The sequence below is a fragment of the Amphiura filiformis genome, chromosome 16, assembly GCF_039555335.1.
Source record: "Amphiura filiformis chromosome 16, Afil_fr2py, whole genome shotgun sequence".
Lineage (NCBI taxonomy): Eukaryota > Metazoa > Echinodermata > Ophiuroidea > Amphilepidida > Amphiuridae > Amphiura > Amphiura filiformis.
Genome location: NC_092643.1, coordinates 11,602,432 through 11,622,897, shown reverse-complemented (window position 1 = coordinate 11,622,897; position 20,466 = coordinate 11,602,432). Strand labels below are relative to the sequence as shown.

The 20,466-nt window shown below is 37.4% G+C and overlaps 1 protein-coding gene across 1 annotated transcript in view; it reads right to left on the bottom strand.

Moving 5' to 3' along the window:
* Positions 1 to 20,466, bottom strand: part of LOC140135567 (RAB11-binding protein RELCH homolog) — an 80,247-nt gene that overhangs the window by 19,342 nt on the left and 40,439 nt on the right. The window contains exons 4-15 of the mRNA XM_072157106.1: positions 14,295 to 14,408; positions 13,317 to 13,526; positions 12,026 to 12,114; positions 11,227 to 11,547; positions 10,412 to 10,592; positions 9,333 to 9,445; positions 7,584 to 7,746; positions 5,984 to 6,121; positions 4,573 to 4,737; positions 2,126 to 2,294; positions 1,405 to 1,561; positions 123 to 246 (exon numbers count right to left, since the gene is read on the bottom strand). Of these exons, the coding sequence (XP_072013207.1) occupies positions 123 to 246; positions 1,405 to 1,561; positions 2,126 to 2,294; positions 4,573 to 4,737; positions 5,984 to 6,121; positions 7,584 to 7,746; positions 9,333 to 9,445; positions 10,412 to 10,592; positions 11,227 to 11,547; positions 12,026 to 12,114; positions 13,317 to 13,526; positions 14,295 to 14,408 (1,944 nt within the window). The remainder of the gene's footprint in view (positions 1 to 122; positions 247 to 1,404; positions 1,562 to 2,125; positions 2,295 to 4,572; positions 4,738 to 5,983; positions 6,122 to 7,583; positions 7,747 to 9,332; positions 9,446 to 10,411; positions 10,593 to 11,226; positions 11,548 to 12,025; positions 12,115 to 13,316; positions 13,527 to 14,294; positions 14,409 to 20,466) is intronic.

Genomic DNA, 20,466 nt, shown 5'->3' with positions numbered 1-20,466 from the left:
AAAACAATATTTGTCACACACAAACATCCTACACCAATCATGTGCGAGTTTTTGTCTATATCAGAAACTTGTGATCAGTAATGGTAGTCCATTTTATTTTTTATTATTTTCATGTGACCCACCTTTGCGTCTGTAAATACCCTGCCAAATGTGCGACAGATATTGAGGAAGAGTTTGGAGAGAGCCTTGACGCAGTCAGTCAATGAGGCATCTAGTCGACCAAGGACCTCCAGTAAACGTGGAATGCTAAGAATAAAAAACATATCAAATTGTTTAAAAAATACCATGAGTCATTTAGAAAGAACTTTGCGAGCTGTAATGCTACCAATAAGAAAAGTGTCTAGGTTACCAAGCACCTCAAATGGATTTGGAATGCAAGTGCTGAAAGTTGTAAGAAACACAATATACCTGGTGCCAAGATATAGTATTTGCACATTTTTCATACATTCTGCTTCAAACTTCACAAATAAATTTCCTGTTCAGGTAATATTTATCTCATTCTTGACCGAACATGAACATTTGTTATACCTGCAAACATCTCTCTCTTGCTACAGTCATTTCGTTTTTGACAAAGCTTTGAAGTTCAAGATTTCAAAATTGTACACTTGATTTGGAGAGAAATTCAGCTTTGAAGCTCTGTACTTATATGCTGTACTAGTACTTTAATTCATGAGATACATATCTATTATTAGTTTATACAGTAGTTCTCTACTGGTACCTTTGTGAAAGGGATACAAAGTTGTACTCAAGTTCAAATTCTGATTCAAAACTGTGTACTTGGATCATATTGTCAAGGCTTCAAGCCAGCACTTGCAAAATATAGGAATAATACAGGAACATTTTGAATGAAAATAGAGGACAAATATAGGACAGTGGAAGTCAAATACAGCAGGTATCGAGTAACTATTGTTAAGGGGGGAAAGTCCCAAAGAAAGTAACTTTTGCATGATATACTAGGCAAAAAAATAGAGGCCAGTAAAATATACCCACCGACTTGCTGAAAATTTACCACGACAGCACGCGAAACACACAGAAATTTTCAATTTGACATAAAATTCACCAGTGGAAGTGAAAAAATATGTTAATTTCTTAAATTTGGAAAAAATAAAGGAATAGAGGTAGTCATTGTGACGTCAACGTCACCATCTTGTGGGTACGGAGTGCCTTGTTGCCAAGATCACCGCATTGACGTTTGACTGAAGAGGTGCGTCACTCGCTGCGATTTCCTCGTAATGTCTAACGCATGACATGCAGAACGGCAATACCCACAAGATGGCGGATCCTGCGGAAAAGGCTGACGGCCTCTTTTGAAGGACATTTTGTAATGATATAGGAAGAGTTAAAAAATACAGGAAAAATTGGAAATATAGGGCTGCTTGAAGCCCTGTATTGTTATATACTTACAATTCATTAGTAACCCAGCTATAATTAGCCCATGGTTCTATGCTGGTATCACCTATGTGTGACTCAAAGTTATGTACCCTCACAGCCAACTGATCTTTACTGCCAATAATCACTGCAATGTCATGTAGCATACATAATGGTTTGGGGAATCTTGTCACTGTAAGCAAAAGAAAAATCACTGAAGTTAAAAATAGTCACTCATAAAATCAATTGTAAAAAGAGAGATTTTATGCTGATATAAATACCTTGCTTTCTGTGAATTTCATGGTCAGATACAAAAAGGCTTGAAGAATTATTATTTTCCCACTTTTGGATATTTTTTAAGCTTGTATTTCCGTAAACCCATAGTAGTTCCTTCCACAATGCATTTCTTCCATTACAATTTTCTGCACAAATTTGATATCTAGTGCAACATGGGCAGAAAGACAAAAAGTACCTCAATGAACAGATCTTGCAAAATCGTTTTATTCTTGACTATCAACCCATGTTTAACCAGTCTAATCTTAATATGAATACAAAAGAAACCTGTACAAAGTAATGGGAGTGTAATTTGATTAAATGAGGTGATATATCTTGTTGCAAAGGATTCTGGGAAGGGTAAGATATCTTACTATGTGTGCAAAATATGAAAAAAGAATAAGGTTTTTCCCTGTTTTCTAATATTTTTAAGCTGAAAAAAGTAATTATGGTAAAGCATGACCTTCTATCTATGTGTTGTTACCTTCTAACGATGCGATATCACTTTCACTTTTCTCTTGAGTTTCTGTCGTCAAGGGAGCAGCCATGATAACTGAGACATATAAGGCAGGAATGAGGCACTGTAAGGTACTACAATGAAGCTGGATCTTTTGTTCTATGGCGGAGGTGTCCGGACCAGATCGCTGCAGATCCTGTATGGTACAAGAAAATTAAAGTTTGATTTAGTTTGAATTTCCAGTCTGCCTAATCATGAAGCTCCATGGCAAAGTAATTAAGGCGCAGTGGCAGGTCTTGTAAACCTGAGGTCCTGGGTTCAATTTTTAGAACCTTTGTTTTTGTTAAGTCTTCACTAAGAAGCTCAACTTGATGATGTGCGTAGTTAATCGACAATGAAGGACTCAGCCTACATCTTGTTTCCTGTAAAGACTCATTCCTTCTTATTTGCAACATAAAAAGTGTCAGAACTTGCAACCAGATTCTGTTGTTTCCAAATTGACCTTTTGACCGTGTTTGCTATTGAACACGGAATCATATCTTTAGAATTTCAGAGTGTGATCTTATTACAACGGTGTGGTACAACAGCGTGATACACATGGGCCGCTAGTCAGTCGCGCTACAGCGCACAACCAAAGTCACGCAAGAATATAAGATTATCAGTCGTCACTATAAGCACAACACAAATACATGCTCAATGTAGACGGCTGATGGCTATAGTCTATTGGGCTATTCCAGTTAAAATCCACAATACCCCTGTGGAAGATTTTGGAAATATCTGCCACAGGGGGAGTATGAATTTCAAATGGAATGAACACATTAGCAGCTCCATTTGGAAATCACCCTCCCTCATTGGAAGATTTGTGTTGAATCTTTCTCAGAGGGTGTATGAGATTCAAATGGGCTGCCTAATGAATTCATTCCATTTTAAATTTATACTCCCCCTGTGGAAGATATTTCCAAAATCTTCTACAGGGGTAGTGTGGATTTTAAATGGAATAGCCTAATTTCCCAGCATACAAATTTCCACTGCTAAGACTCACCATAGATGCTAGTTCCATTCTCTTGAGTATCGATGCAATCAGATTGGTTTCTAATCTATCTAACTCATGTGCCCAGTGTGCAAATGCTGGTAAGAAGACTTGTTGTACTGCTGTAACTACGCACTCAGCAGAGTCATTGAGTGCTGATAGTATTAATTCTAAACCCTGATAAGACTCACCATAGATGCTAGTTCCATTCTCTTGAGTATCGATGCAATCAGATTGGTTTCTAATCTATCTAACTCATGTGCCCAGTGTGCAAATGCTGGTAAGAAGACTTGTTGTACTGTTGTAACTACGCACTCAGCAGAGTCATTGAGTGCTGATAGTATTAATTCTAAACCCTGATAAGACTCACCATAGATGCTAGTTCCATTCTCTTGAGTATCGATGCAATCAGATTGGTTTCTAATCTATCTAACTCATGAGCCCAGTGTGCAAATGCTGGTAAGAAGACTTGTTGTACTGTTGTAACTACGCACTCAGCAGAGTCATTGAGTGCTGATAGTATTAATTCTAAACCCTGATAAGACTCACCATAGATGCTAGTTCCATTCTCTTGAGTATCGATGCAATCAGATTGGTTTCTAATCTATCTAACTCATGAGCCCAGTGTGCAAATGCTGGTAAGAAGACTTGTTGTACTTCTGTAACTACGCACTCAGCAGAGTCATTGAGTGCTGATAGTATTAATTCTAAACCCTGATAAGACTCACCATAGATGCTAGTTCCATTCTCTTGAGTATCGATGCAATCAGATTGGTTTCTAATCTATCTAACTCATGAGCCCAGTGTGCAAATGCTGGTAAGAAGACTTGTTGTACTGCTGTAACTACGCACTCAGCAGAGTCATTGAGTGCTGATAGTATTAATTCTAAACCCTGATAAGACTCACCATAGATGCTAGTTCCATTCTCTTGAGTATCGATGCAATCAGATTGGTTTCTAATCTATCTAACTCATGAGCCCAGTGTGCAAATGCTGGTAAGAAGACTTGTTGTCCTGAGGTAACTACGCACTCAGCAGAGTCATTGAGTGCTGATAGTATTAATTCTAAACCCTGATAAGACTCACCATAGATGCTAGTTCCATTCTCTTGAGTATCGATGCAATCAGATTGGTTTCTAATCTATCTAACTCATGAGCCCAGTGTGCAAATGCTGGTAAGAAGACTTGTTGTACTGTTGTAACTACGCACTCAGCAGAGTCATTGAGTGCTGATAGTATTAATTCTAAACCCTGATAAGACTCACCATAGATGCTAGTTCCATTCTCTTGAGTATCGATGCAATCAGATTGGTTTCTAATCTATCTAACTCATGAGCCCAGTGTGCAAATGCTGGTAAGAAGACTTGTTGTACTGCTGTAACTACGCACTCAGCAGAGTCATTGAGTGCTGATAGTATTAATTCTAAACCCTGATAAGACTCACCATAGATGCTAGTTCCATTCTCTTGAGTATCGATGCAATCAGATTGGTTTCTAATCTATCTAACTCATGTGCCCAGTGTGCAAATGCTGGTAAGAAGACTTGTTGTACTGCTGTAACTACGCACTCAGCAGAGTCATTGAGTGCTGATAGTATTAATTCTAAACCCTGTAACATCAAAAATGTGGAAAATGTTTAGTAAATTCCAATTGTTGTCCACCGAGCTTAAAATATGTGACCTGCTCCCACAAAATGAGCGTTAAGTCGCATATTGGAAGATTTAAGACCTCCTTGCTGCTGAGTTGATGTTCTTTGTTTGATGCACACATGAACAAGCCAATAGTATGTCCTATGTGAGTGTCCTATTTGTGCATGTTGTGCCCCATTTACAAAGAACATACTACTGGCATACAGATTGCCCTATTCACAGAAACATACTTATGGCATGTGCAGGTACGTGGCAAAGAAAGAACATAAATTCAGCAGCCAGGTGTCTCGAAACTACCAACTTGCAACTTTATGCTCATTACGTGGGAACAGGTCACATGTTAAATTTGAACAGTTTTCATCATAATTTGCCACCTATTGACACGATTCTGGGGCGTTGAATAAAAATGATAGGAAGCACATCAATGCCTATGAAATTTGGCACTAAGGCGATTTCTAAGAGAGTCCTGGAAAGGCAGAAGAACAAACAACTGGATGTTGGGAAAAATTAACCTGATTTCAAAGAGCACCATCAGACATAGAAAGCTCTGTTACTTTGGTTATGTAATGAGAAAGGGGACAATATTAAAAAACAGATAATTCAACGAGCAGTGAAAGGGTGTAGAGGGACAGGATGTCCAACAACATCATGGGCAACTTCAATTCTGACTTATGTTAAAAGTATTTGCAACATTTGAATTTACAATACCAACAAACTGAACCCATACCATTGCAGTCACAACATATTTTAGTGGCATTTTAAAATTTGTACTGCATTTCATGTTTGCAAAATGTTTTAGCACAAATTAGTCAAAATTTAGTATGTAATTTAGATGCCAGATATAAGAATGTTCATTTAATTTCTTAACATATAAATATATTTTATGTATTGTCTTGTCACTCTGCCTTTAATCCTGCTAGGATCAAAAGCTCAGGCCATTAACCAAATTTGAATTTGAAAATCTAGAAAAAGTACAAAACTTTCATCCAATAGAGGTAGTCATTGTGACGTCAACGCCACCATCTTGTGGGTACGGAGTGCCATGTTGCTAAGATCACCGCGTTGACGCCCCGACTGAAGAGGTGCGTCATGTGCTGCAACTTCCGCGTAATCGGAGGCATAATGTCTAACGCATGACATACAGAACGGCAGTACCCACAAGATGACGGATCCCGTGGAAAAGGCTGATGGCCTCTATTGGCATACCTGATTATATTTATCTGTATCTTGGATTAATGAAAACACTAGTCCCAGACTCTTAATGGCCGCTTCCCTGACAATCTCCACTTTATCATCTAACATTTGCTGAAGCATGGAGAGTACTAAAGAACTACGGATCTCACTCTGCAGAAAGAAAATATATACACAAAATGTTAGTTCCTTATAAATCTGACTGTATTTGCAATTTACGACTAATGAAGGCAATATTTAAGAAATAAATGGTAATGCAGTATCCTTTACACCCAAATAATACGAGACAGTAGAAACTCATTTTTCGCATGCACTGCACAATGTACGCCAGTGTGTGCAACTGTACGTGCATATCATTGAAGTCAATTCAACCATGCCACCTCACATCGTGATTGGTAAGTATTTTAATTGCATCCAAGGTTGTGTGTTAGCACTGTCAGGTCTGAGAGTGTGTCTTTGAAAAAATATCTGTTTTTAGCAAAAAAAATCCTGAAATTATTTAAACCATACACAATATGTGACGTGTCATGTCAAAAGGAGACACTTTTGGGCAGGTTATCAATTCTGAGGTTTTTACATATCTTAAATATAGAGATATTTTGCTCCACAACGCCGCTTTTCCCAAATGAAATCGGACATTCCTGAGCGAAGATATCGAGTTCGTAAGTTATGGTATTACAAAATTGGAAATTGAGATATCGGCCTTTAAAAATATTATTGACAATGTTGAGAGTAGGAATTACCTTGAAAAATGTCTCAAAAAATACAAGATGCCGGTTATATTCCGGTCTGAAATTTTCAGACAATATTTTGAACATTAATAACATTAAAAATTCGCAACAATCCCAAATTGTGAAAAAATCACCCCGGGCAGATTTTTGGCTATATCTCCATTTACGATCCTGCCCAAAAGTGTCTCCTTTTGACATGACACGTCACATATACATTTAAACAGTACACAAAAAAGTGTAGAAAAATATCTGGAAGTTGAAAAAAAATATCTGGAAACAGATAAATATCTGGTCTTTCACACCCCTGCATTGTAGTTTGAAATATACAATATACAATCACGGTTGGATCAAGCACAGCTGTTGAAAGCTGTGTTCATTCAATTGAAATTAGTCAAAACACATAAAGAACATACCTCACACTCAGTATTGAGTACTTACTGGGAGATAAGATGCTAGCACACCACATGATTCAGCTACTAGTCAAAACACACACAGAACATACCTCACACTCAGTATTGAGTACTTACTGGGAGATAAGATGCTAGCACACCACATGACTCAGCTACTAGTCAAAACACACACAGAACATACCTCACACTCAGTATTGAGTACTTACTGGGTGATAAAAATGCTAGCACACCACATGACTCAGCTACTAGTCAAAACACACACAGAACATACCTCACACTCAGTATTGAGTACTTACTGGGAGATAAGATGCTAGCACACCACATGACTCAGCTACTAGTCAAAACACACACAGAACATACCTCACACTCAGTATTGAGTACTTACTGGGAGATAAGATGCTAGCACACCACATGACTCAGCTACTAGTCAAAACACACACAGAACATACCTCACACTCAGTATTGAGTACTTACTGGGAGATAAGATGCTAGCACACCACATGACTCGGCCACTAGTAGCCTTCTTTCTGGGTACTTGTGAGTAATTTGTTCCCAGCATTGAGGTAATAGTTCTGCTTCTGCTCTTGTTAGTCCTACATGCTTAGCAAAAGCCACACACCCACTCAAGATAACTTGCCTGTGAAAAAAAAAGGTTTGAAAAGAGTTTACTAAGGCGGCAAAAAAAAAGCTGTTCAAGTTGGGTCGATTGGGCGCCTTTTTAAGGTGGCTGTGTACTCTCAGACATGCATGTAGTAAAAGTGCAATAACTTTGTAATTATTCACATAAAACATATAAAAGTATACATTTTTATGAAGGCAAGACATCAATAAATCTTAATATAAATACAGATTTGGGGTAAAAACAACAATTTTGAAGAAAATCACAAAAAGTGAGTTTTTGGCAATATTTGTTAGGTACATCATAACAAAAAACACTCTTTCCAAAATATTTTTTTTTTTTTTTAATAGCTCAATCTTGAGGCTCCATTCCAAAAACGGTTTTTTTATTTTTTTGATATTGGCCTTATTTTTTGAGATATTGACCATATAAGGCATCAAAATGAACTTTTAAAATTCAAAACGCCTATTTGCACAAAATGATGCCCAAAATCGGAAATAGACCAAAATATAAAAAATGAGAAAACCGTTTCTTGAGTCGATCATGCTTTTACGATGATCATATTTGCTTACCTATAGATGCTGTATTTATTGAGTTATTGTGTACCTAAATCGTCATTTTACCGAGAAAATGAACATTGAAATAATGGCCGTTGAAGATTAAAGTGGTCACATTTTGCACTTTCATCGAATCTCACAGGAGAATGCGACAGTTTTCGTTTTTGTAACTTATATTACGTGAACATCGGGTAAATCCACAGCCCCTTGAGAAGTTTGAGCGAAATCCATTCATAACTTGATAATAAATCGGGGAAAGAACTTGAAAAACCCACATTTTATCAGCTAAAACGGAGCCATTTGACCACTAGGTTTTTGTGAAATCAGTGCTTCCGTGGTGTTTCCATAAGATGCGCGCAAGATGAAGATAAGCGTCGCAGATGCCTCGCGTGATTTGTGCGTTAACAAATTGCGCGACACGCAACGCGATGAGTTGTTTGCGCGTGTACCTTGCTGGTACAACAAAGATTTTCTTTCCTTTTCAATTTCAAACACGAGTGGAATAGTGAAATAAAATCCTTAGAATATTGCAGTTGGAGTTTACAAATCTGGATTTTCATTCCTTGTATTTATAAAAAACATAACAAGGTACAAACATATCATAAAAACTCAATTTTGAGAAAGAAACAATGGCTAGAGTACACAGCCGCGTTAAGCAAATGACTCTAAAAATCACCAAAATCTGTAAATAATTGATATTTTTGTTGCAATTTTCCCCTAATTTTACATGCCTTGTTTCCCCTCGTTTTGAACGCGTTTTTTCAGGTCAAAATAAATATATTTTTTGCCCAAAACAGCTGATTTTATATGCATACAACAATTTCTGTCAAACTCAGTCCACTTTTGGCCAAAAAATGGCTGATTTTACATGCATACAGCATATACAGCCAGTCAGCCACTGCTCCACCAAATCACATCATTGCACACCTTACCAGTTCTGAGAAATCGCAACCTCAGACGGATGACCGAATAACAGACGGAAAGACAACTAGAAAAAACATTATACCTCCAGTGGTGGAGGCATAAAAATTCAGTTGATAATCTTACCTTTGTTCTTCATCAGGTTTCTTGATGAGATTAAATAGAAGATTAAGCAGCTTATCCCTTTCTTTAGGATCTGAGTTTAGAGTTGCTGAACATAGAATTAGAGGAACCAGTTCCTAGACAATGCAAAAAAAACCAAATATATTTTGGTGAAATATTTCATCTGACAGTAGCAGTAAACTTTCAACAACAATGTCTGCTGCATACAAAAACATAATCCTCTGTCATTGACTAACATACATGCCTGTATTGTCACAAATATGTGATAAAATGTGACAAAATGGGAGATGTAGCTATGCTTAATCTCAATAATGGGATTGGTAAATTGTTGAATCTGTAGAAAATCTCATCCCCAAATCCAATGTGAATTGATGCAATTTGTCTTGTAACATTACAGGAGAGACAAGGTGAATATTATCAAAGACAGAGATAAAAAGATTTTATCACGTCTGATGTCACTGTCAATTATGATCCTTGATTAGTTTACACAGGTTAATAGCGTGTAAAAGGAAGGCCGATTTATCTGGTGCCGATCGGAGAAAAGGAATAGCAGCAAATGGCTAAAAATTATGTACTTTTACAAGGCAAAAAGCAGCTTTTCTAGGCATTGTTGACATGGTGCCTTCACGAAAGAAAGTTTCCTACTACATAGACCTAACTTTTGAGATGGTTTGCATGTTTTAAAGGTGCAAAATTAACAATAAGGCGCCCGGTTATACCACCGCATTCAGCAAGTCATCATCACGACACTTGTAAACAAACTGTGTTCGAGTTTGATTGACAGATTACGTCAGATGCGATAAAAAAATTTTATCTCTGTCTTTGATAATAGTTCTACTTCACATTATATTGTTATGTGAATCATACTTTCTCACCAGGGCAACAGAGAGGATTTCTCAAATGCTGGCAAGTGTGCCAACTACTTCTCTGGGTTGAAGGTCAACATGTCATAAAGCTCTTGGCAGCATTTGGTGAAAGATACCCTCTGTACTACCATAGAGTACTAGGTGTTCCAGCTACAAGATTAAACCATTGAACCTATGGGTCAACCAGAAACCTAGGTCAACATGTATGAAACCTACCTCTCTTTTGGCAAGTAAAACATTTGGTACAATATATGGTAGGCATCTTGCAAGCATCTCAATGACCCCGTCTGTATCGCTGGGTATTTTGGACACTTCTTCACGCAATCTAAGATCTGATGATTCTCTTGCTTGTAGTACTGTTCCTATTAATGCTCTTTGGAATGGTTCTGACATTTGCCTACATTGAAACAAACAAACGAGTGATTTAAGATGAAGTATATTGTACATACTCTAAGTTTATCTAAATGAATGGTATTGATAAGAAACATCTAACTCGTTTCCAGGTCCTCTAAAATAAATCCGCTCGCCTTACCCTCAGGTAACCCAGTCACAGTCATGTTTCTCCTCTTTTACACTCTCTCCACTAGTCTCCTGTTGCCCAAAATATGATACAATTTAAGAGTCTTGTCCAGACATTCAAAGCCTTCACTTGGTTACATATCTTCTTATTTTCAATCTTGGACAAAACTTCCTATGCACTCTGCTCTGACTCTGCTCTCACATTCAAAAAAATCTCATTTTTATTCTATACTCCTAAACACACAATGTTTTATAAAATGATATAACAGCTATAACAGCCCCAGCAGCGGTGCACTGCTCCATGAACTAATTCAAACTCAATCTGAATCAATTAAAAATAGGTAATTCTGTGGGTAACATCTATATAGGACTTACTTTTATACATCTATTTATTGGTTTTTAGCCTCTGCCATGTTTTTATCATCTCACATAATATGTAAATCCATATTTGAACCTACAATATTGCCGGGATTTATGAGACCACAGATGCAAGTAACTCATTAATTGTTTACCTATGAATGGGGATATCATCTTCTTTATGATCAACCCTCGATTCATGAGCTGGTCCGTTGATTTCAGTAGGCACTGCGTGACCCTCAGGTAAATCACTATCGATAGTCTCGGCTAATGCCGACTCATCACCCCCTTCGTCACCATTGGCTAAGGTAGAAGCCTCCTGATTGGTTGCCATATCTGCATGGTTACTGAGAGTCTCTGCATCTGCACCAATAGGCTGCCTTCTTTCTCCTGGTCCAAAGGTTTCCTTTCGTGGTGTGTTTATTGGGCTGATACTTGGTGTGGAATTCTTTGGTGCCTGGAGATGCTCGATATCTCTGCAAAATATATACAGAAATGTTTAGTTGTATTATTTGATTATAGTAAAATACATGTTGATTTTGAATTACACAAACAAATACACAGAAACTATAGTCCATTGGCTTTCTAAAGGCAGTGACATCAGTGTGTGCACCAGTGGGCGCAGTATTGTGTGTGTAGACTCAAAGAACTGGCATACTTTTTTAGTATTTAAATGCACAATCAAAGGCACTTTTTAATTTGCTTGCTTCCATCTATATAACATTGAAACTCATCTTTCAATTTCCCTTTAATAAATCAAATAGCCGACCCATTAGCAGTCATTTACAAAGTGCTTTATCATGCGATGTACAAATACGGTAGTTGCATGCACAGATTTTGTCTCAAATTCTCAATAATTAATTAAATAAGAGAAATGGAGCATAAATGGAGCATTTCTTTTCCTGGAGTAAAATTGGTTTAAGTGTTGTCATGGTAAATATTTGATGGACTAACCTTTCCATATCCTTGATCTGACTCTTAAGTGTTTCATTCTCCTTCGTCAATCTCATAATCTGTTCATCTAATGTCTTCATCTTAGATTCCTAGGACAAAAAAGTTGAGTAGTACTAGTAAAGAACGTTATAGGCAAAGATGTTAAAACATTTGAAGAGATTATATTGTGTGTCATTTTTATAGTCCGTCTAGTTTAAGATTAAACATGACCCCAGCCATTAGCCTTTTCGAGATATGGCGGGCACAATAGGATGGTGCTGAAAAAGTGGATAGTCTTTTGAATTTGCCGGGTTTTACACAGAAGACTCCCCTCCTTTTGTGTACGTCATACTTCGAAAAGGCTAATTAACCCTAACCGCACTAAATAACACAAAACCACAGTTCACAAAGCATGGGCACAAGCAGGTATCCCATGTGATGCGACTGCATCATCATGCAAACAGTCATATGGTCGCGGAAAGTTTGGCGGGCAAGCTACACCCCGTGACAAGGTATGGCACCGAGGGTCGGTAGTTCGAACCGCACCGAGAAACTTTTTTTCTTCTTCTTCTTTCTTTGTTCCTTCCTCCTTTCCTTTCCCCTTGCCAAAAAGCAGCATTAGGGTTAACCTTTGTTATCTCATACACTCTGTCCTAATTCATGTTCCATCTTTCTCTAAATGAAGTTTCTAAAACAGATACATATACCTACCCCAAAGGTAAAGGTAAAGGTAAAGGAGACGATCCTGTTTAAACAGTGATCGGAGTGCCCATCTCTCTTTCATTGGCGATTGGGCCAGACTCCTCTATGTAATATTGCTATAGGGGGATCGCTACACCTCCTCCACAGTGAGCCTGTTACCTTCCCAGCATTTAAGAATTCCGGTACCCATTTATACACCTGGGTGGAGAGGAGTAATCGAGATAAAGTGCCCTACTCAAGGGCACAACTCGATGGCGTCGCCGGGGCTCGAACCCGCAACCTTTCGATTATGAGTCGGAGCTTGTTCCGCTCGGCCACCGTGCTCCCTATAAACCTACCCCAGAAGATATCTTACACTTCCCATAATGCATTTCTTCGATTTCAATTTGCTGTACTGATTTGCTATCTAGTGCAGCAACAGCACACATCCAGATCTTGTAAAATATGTTTACTCTTGACTATCGACCCATTTTTAGCTAGTCTATTCTCAACATGAAAACAAAAGGAACCTATACAAAGTAACAGTAGTATAGTGTCATTTGATGTAATGAGGTGATGCATCATGATGCAAAGGATTCTGGGAAGAGTAAGATTTCTTCTCTGTACCTACCCTATTCTGTCTTTCTTCATCCAACGCCATCCCAATGTCCGCTTCTACTTCCTCTGGCTGGTCACCATTAATACTATCATTACCGCAAGCAACATCCGCAGTTGCCGTGATGATGATGGGGACGACATGCCGGCCGTAATCACGGTAAAGGTGGAGTAGATCAGGTGGGCGTGGCATGTTAAGGCCTACGTCATCCCAGTCATCAAAATCCTAGGACAAAAATAAAATGTGTTAACACTGAATGAAGATGCAATTCTGATATCTTTGTGAGTGACAAATATAGAATGCTGGGTCATGACAGGTTTCAAGCCATACCAGTGTGGGATGATAGGGGATTAAGTCCCCAAGTGGGAGTAGTGACCTGACCACAGATATTCTGTGACCTGACTGAGCATTTGTTCAGTACCTATATGGGACCATGACAACCCCTCTCTGACATTACAAAATCCACTGGTCCTATGGGACCATGACAACTCCTCTCTGAGATTACAAAATCCACTGGTCCTATCCTGCGTGCCTCGTTGGGAAGCAGCCATTGAGGAACTAGAACTAGCTCTAACCTGACTGAGCTGTGAGAGGGTAAGGTTACTAAATACAATATATAGATTGAGTAAGTATCAACTTCCATCTTCAAGTAATTGCTTGTAATCCTTTTATGCAGTGTTCAAAATGAGGAAAAAATTGAGGATCTCCAACTGACACCCAACATACAACCTGACTCCTCTTAATTCTCAATTTTAGGCTATTTTGTATTTTTTTGCTTCAGGATTAATGTTGCTGAAGTTTCTACACCCCCTCTCTACATGACAAAAACCTTTTTGACCCCCCCACTGCTCATATACCCAAAACTTTTAACACCCTCTATTCAGAACTCTAAAACATTTTACGACCCCTACATATTTTATAGCCCACCTCCCCACCAATGTATTTCTGAAGACTCCCTAATAGACAATTAAACAAAAGAATGGATTGACTTACCTGGTCTTCATTTTCATCAGAGAATGTAATGGATGTGAGCTTGTAATTATTATTCAGTAGGTATTCATTGATGAGATAATTCAAGGCGCGGGCTTCCAGTGGTTTCAATGCTTCCTGTAGGATTACAAACAAATACAATGTTGTTTAAAAGAATAACAGGATCTTCCTGAATGTAATACAAATTTTGAGTTCACAAGTAACATGCATATAGAGCCATCCAAAAGTACTCAATTCTAAAGTCATTTAGGTCAAATTATTTAAAAAAAGATTTGTCTCTAAGCTCCCGCACACATTAGGTTTGTTCAACCACATTAGTAAAAATCTTCTCTTTTTTTCAGAAAAAGTGTTTAAAAAACGTACCGGTACTGAAATGCTGTTTTGACAATTTTGGACCCCTGCTCTTAGATTACTTCACTTCAATACAATAGCAGCATCACTTCATTGTTCAATACAACACTTCATACAGTATAGGACTTAGGTTTTTTCACATTTGAAAAAAATCTTTGGAAAAAAAATAAAAACACATTTCGCATTAGTTTTTCAGAGTTGGACGGCTTTGAGACAAACCTTTTTTTAATGTTTTTGGGATCGTAACATGCAAGTAAGATGTTTATAATAGCTGATTAAGAAACATCTCTGAAAAGTTGGGAACACAACAGCCTACACAGCACTGATTTTCCCCATACTACTGGTTTGAATAAAGCAGACACAACTATATAGCATACATTTAGTTTCAATAATAATAAGTACTAACCAACACAAAAATTGATCATACTTTTATAACATAAAATCTACAACAAACATTTTCATTACTTTTCATCAGAAAGCCTCATATAGGATGCCACACAGACTAGTGAACAAAGAACACAGATACAGTTACAGGCATGCAAACAATCAGCATGTAGAGTGCTTATATTTCATGCACAACACACAGTTCATTCCATAGATTGCCCACAGGAACCTGTGTCATTCACCAGTTGATAGTCGCACAAGCTTGCACCACGGCTAGGATTATGGTTCAGGTTAGGATTAGGATTAACCAATTTTGATGTTGAGATGCTATCTAAGAGATCAGAATATATTTAGGGTTTGAAGTTAGGTTACAATTATGGTTAAGGACTGTGCAATAATTATCTGTCCCCACAGGGCGGGCAAATTTTAAAATGGCCTGCCGAAGTATGCCCCCCCCCCCCACTTAGGCATGTCAAACCATGACCTGTCAAAATTGCTATCTCCTCTTAGCTTGCAAAAAAATCCCACCTTGCACAGGCCAAATTTTAAATCCAATGTGCTCACTATAATGTGACCGTAGCATGTAGGGAAATTTTACCTATTAGAAAGTTTCCATATTGTTTTAGCATGATTTTTTAAGGGGTATCCCTTGAATGTGTGCCAAAAGCTCTTTGACTTGCCAAAAAATCTTGTCCCCTTTGACCTGCCAAAATTTGCTTCCCACCCTTTTGCCATGCCAAAAATTGCTTTCCCCTATTTTACCCAGGTGGGGGGATACAGAAAATTATTCCACCACCCTTAGGATTAGGATTAAGATTTTCTGATGTTGAGATAAACATTTAGGTTACGGTAACGATAAGGGATACAGCATACAGCCCACTAAGCTGACAGTACAGCATTCACTATATCGAAAATAAAGTTGGCTATTCTGAATACGAAATAAGGTATGTGCTAGTCCTCTGCCATGACTAGCCGATACCTCTCCTCCTTCGTTGAAATCATATTTCAAAACTCTTAATTACCAATACAATGGGGTATTGTTCATAGTCGGATGTAGTTACGGGATCTTCATTTTTACAGCTGTTTTGCTATTTTGTGCTGTGTATATCAGATGCATGTTTTATATTTATTTTGTATGAGTGCTCATGAGTGGATTTTCCTCTTGGATCCAATATTACTTGACTTGAGTATGTTTCTAAATTTTATTTACAAAGATCCCAAGAAGAAGATCCTGTGACCATAACAAAGTTTACTGTCCCACTTTTGTTTCCCCATAGACATGAAATCTTCCAATATCAGTATTGAGGCCTGTGGGTTTATGCCTGTGCACAGTGCACTACAAATCACTGAATTTGTTCCTGTTTTTTTTAAACAGGTTTACAAAATACAGCCAAATTTCAACACACAATTCATTATTTGATTTCAATAAAAAAATTTCATATTTGCAAGCCCGGTATAATGTTACAACCAATTTGGTAAGTTGCACTGCTGACAACAATAACAATCAGCAAGAGTATTAAACTGATCTGTTGCCAGCTTTTCCACCACAGGCTGAGGACAAAAATATGTACAGGTGCTAAATTTTGCATTTTTTTTTTCGTTCTTTAAGGGGGTACTACACCCCTGTCCAATTTTGTACCCATTTTTGCATTTTTCTCAAAAAATTATAGCGCATTGGTGACAAGTAAGATATGTATATTATAGGGGCAAGGACTACAACTACTGCACTGGAAATTTTATTTCAGCACAGACAACAGTTGTGGAGTTAGTCAAAAATGAGGGAAAACCAATATTTGATCAATAAATCAATAACTACTTGCTTTGAGTTGCTGAATTTTCAGTACAGTAGTTGTAGTCCTTGCCCCTATAATATACATATCTTACTTGTCACCAATGTGCTATAATTTTGAGAAAAATGCAAAAATAGGCACAAAATTGGACAGGGGTGTAGTACCCCCTTAAGGTTCTACAAAATGCATATGTAAGAAAAATTGTATTCAGAGTGTAGGTCTCTAATGAAAACCAAGAACTAAAACTAAAAGAAACTGAACATTTTGGCAACTTGAAAATGTTTCAAATATGCTAAAAATCACTTTCATGAAATTGACCGGTTTGCTATCACACCCGCATCTTTCAAGCCAAGATTAATTTTCTTAATTGCAATCTCAGGTAATACCATCCAAACCTCCAGCAGCAGATATACCAAGGGAGATTAAGAAATCTATATCGACACTCGGCTGAACAATGAATAACTGTCACTGCTATTGAACAGCAATATGCAAATTTATCTAAATACATGTGTACAGGGATGTAAATGGCCAACATATCCAATTATCCATTTCCTAAAAATCCATCTGGTCCTTGGCCCGGTCCTTGGACAGGTGGCCAAGGGTTTGTATGCGGTATTGAAAATTTAGAGGGGTTTGTCTGGGAATATGTTGCAGCGTATCACCCCCTCCTAAAAAAATAATGAAATATTTATGATGAAATATCATCAATCATCCAATTCTGTTTTTTGTTTTTTTACATGTCATCACTTGACGTCATGCCAATGCGCACATCATTTAGCGAACATCGTTACTGCACATTGCAACAGTGGCATAGCGTCATAGGGGCATGGGGGCACGTGCCCCCCATTGATCTGAAATTTTTAAAAATCCCATAGGAAAATGGCTGAAAAATGGCTTGTGCCCCCCCATCAGACCCGGTGCCCCCCCCAATCGGATGACCCACGCTACGCCACTGCATTGCAAGTCGGCGTGACGTCAAATTATGACATCTCAGGTCTAACCACAAGGAACTATGGGATTTACAAAAAGACTATTGTTCTTTTTATTATTCGCTGATCACCTGAAGAAATACATTTTGCATCGCAACTTCTTGAACACAACTCATGGCACACACAATAATGTTCTCATTTAATGAATATTCAAGACAAAAATATTTGTTGGTTTATGTAAGAATGTTTTTTGGTATCTGCATTTTAAAACTGAGGCTATTCTTTATGTTCTTTCATTGTCACTTGTATTCTCTGATTTTCAATATATACAAAAATTGATTGGCTATGTACATGCTTGAACAGCCTCTGCCGTGTCTCATTCCTTTGCATACAGCTAGAATGGACCTATATCATAGCTACTACTAGGTTTAATTAAGTCTGAGTGAAAGCCTCATTGATTTTTATCCTCAATAACCCTTGTTTGTGTTCATTAAGCATGTAATCATAATTATACACACTCTCATCTTATGAGCTTTCTAATTATCCGAGTCAGTGCAACCAGGGATGTGGTGCAACAGGACATATGGACTGCTTGAGGCACACACTGGTGAACTACTTGTTCAAATCGTTCACTTGTATACTGGACTATGATGAGCATGGTCATTTGCAAAGCCTAGCCAATCAGACAACTCAAGTTTGGTTTTGGTAGGGACGTGCCGCTGAGATTTTGGAAGTAGACCCATAAATATACCAATTTTTCAAGACATTTGGACCCATTGATATACCAAAAGTCAAAATTTTCGGCCGAATTTACCCAAAATTGTCTTAGTTTTACAAATTTTCCCAAAATTTTGGGAAAATTTTGAAAATTTTGGCTAGATTAAGGAAAAATTGGGCTGTTTTTCGAAAAAATTGAGAACATTTTGAAAAAGGACCCATTCATATACCAAAATAGGCTTTGAAATTGATATACCAGAAGGCTGAAAATGCTACCCATGTTTGCGGCACGTCCCCGTATGGTCATTTGTACTGAGTACCCCCCGGGGGGTACTTAAGGTTGGTCTGAACCCTGGAATTATGGAAACTTTCGGGCCTCATAACTGCTAAATTGTTGGTGTAATTTATAAAAGTATACATATTTAGAATGGCAAAGACTTGATCAATTCATCTGTGAGGTCAAATTTGGGCCAAAATGCCAAAATACGTTTTTTGGCCCACTTCTTTTTCATTAATTGTAACAAAAAAATTCTTTTCATTAATTTTTAAAAACTAGATAAAAATATCTAGGAGCCATTTTAAAGATTTTATTAATCATCAAATGTTTGCCATTCTATAAATATATATTTTTATATACTTTAGACCAACAATTTAGCAGTTATGAGGCCCGAAAGTTTCCATAATTCCAGGGTTCAGACCAACCTTAAGTTTGGTTTAGGTAGGGGTGTGCTGCTGAAAATTTGAAAATGGACCCATCGATATATACCGAAGTTTCGACCAAATATAACACAAATTGGCATAATTTTTACAACTTCTCCCAAAATTTTGGAGAAATTTACATTTTTTTGGCTACAGTGAGGCAAAATCGGGCTATTTAATTTCCAAAAAAATTGAGAATTTTTTTTAAAAGGAAGCATCCATATACCACAAATTGTCATCATTTTACAACTTCTCCCAAAATTTTGGGGAAATTTAATTTTTTTTGGCTACAGTGAGGCAAAATCGGGCTATTTAATTTCCAAAAAAATTGAGATTTTTTTTAAAAGAAGCATCCATATACCAAAATTGGCATACATGTAGAAAAAAAGGGTCACTGATATACCAAAAGGCCAAAAATACTAACCATGTTTGTGGCACATCCCTGTATGGTTATTTGTATTGAGTAACACCCCCTACCCCAGATCAGACAGTACTAAGTCCTTACAATCAGATTTTATAACAGCACTAATAAATGCCACTAGCTTTACATGTACATATTACAATGATGATACCGTATCCACTTTTAAAGAGCACTTTTTTGTGCCGATACGAGGCTAGACAATTAGAGAAGATTGAATGTGATAAGTTAAAGTCTCTTCTTTTTTATTACAGTATGAAAAAAAATGCCTAAAAAGTAAAACAAAAATAAAAAGCCCAATTTAGCAACTGAAATGTACAATTTTGATCAAGAATGGCAGCTTTTGAGAACAAAAATTGTCCAAAGTTTATCTGTGTTTGATTAAGGGGTACTACACCCCTGTGGTTAATTTGTGACTATTTTTGCATCTTTCTCAAAAAATAATAACACACTGGTAACAAAAGTTATGTATATTATTGGGGCAAGGAACCAAATTACTACACCGAAATTTCAGTGACTCAAGACAAGCGGTTCAGTATATATGGTCGGAAATGAGGTACATCTTAGCGGTACCTTATTTCTTATCATAAATAACGAACCGCTTGGCTTGGGTCACTGAAATTCCAGTGTAATAATTGGATTCCTTGCCCAATCATATACATAATTTCTGTTACCACTGTGTTAATAGTTTTTGAGAAAAATGCAAAAATAGACACAAATTTATCGAGGGGTGTAGTACCCCCTTAAGCAAACAGAAACAAGCATTTCTTGCTCTGTTATCCTAGACATTGAAGCTCTCAACACATATCAGTCAATAAGCTCAATGAGAAATTTGAAACAAAAATGATTTGGTTCAACTGAGAGAGCAACCAGACCTACTTATCAAT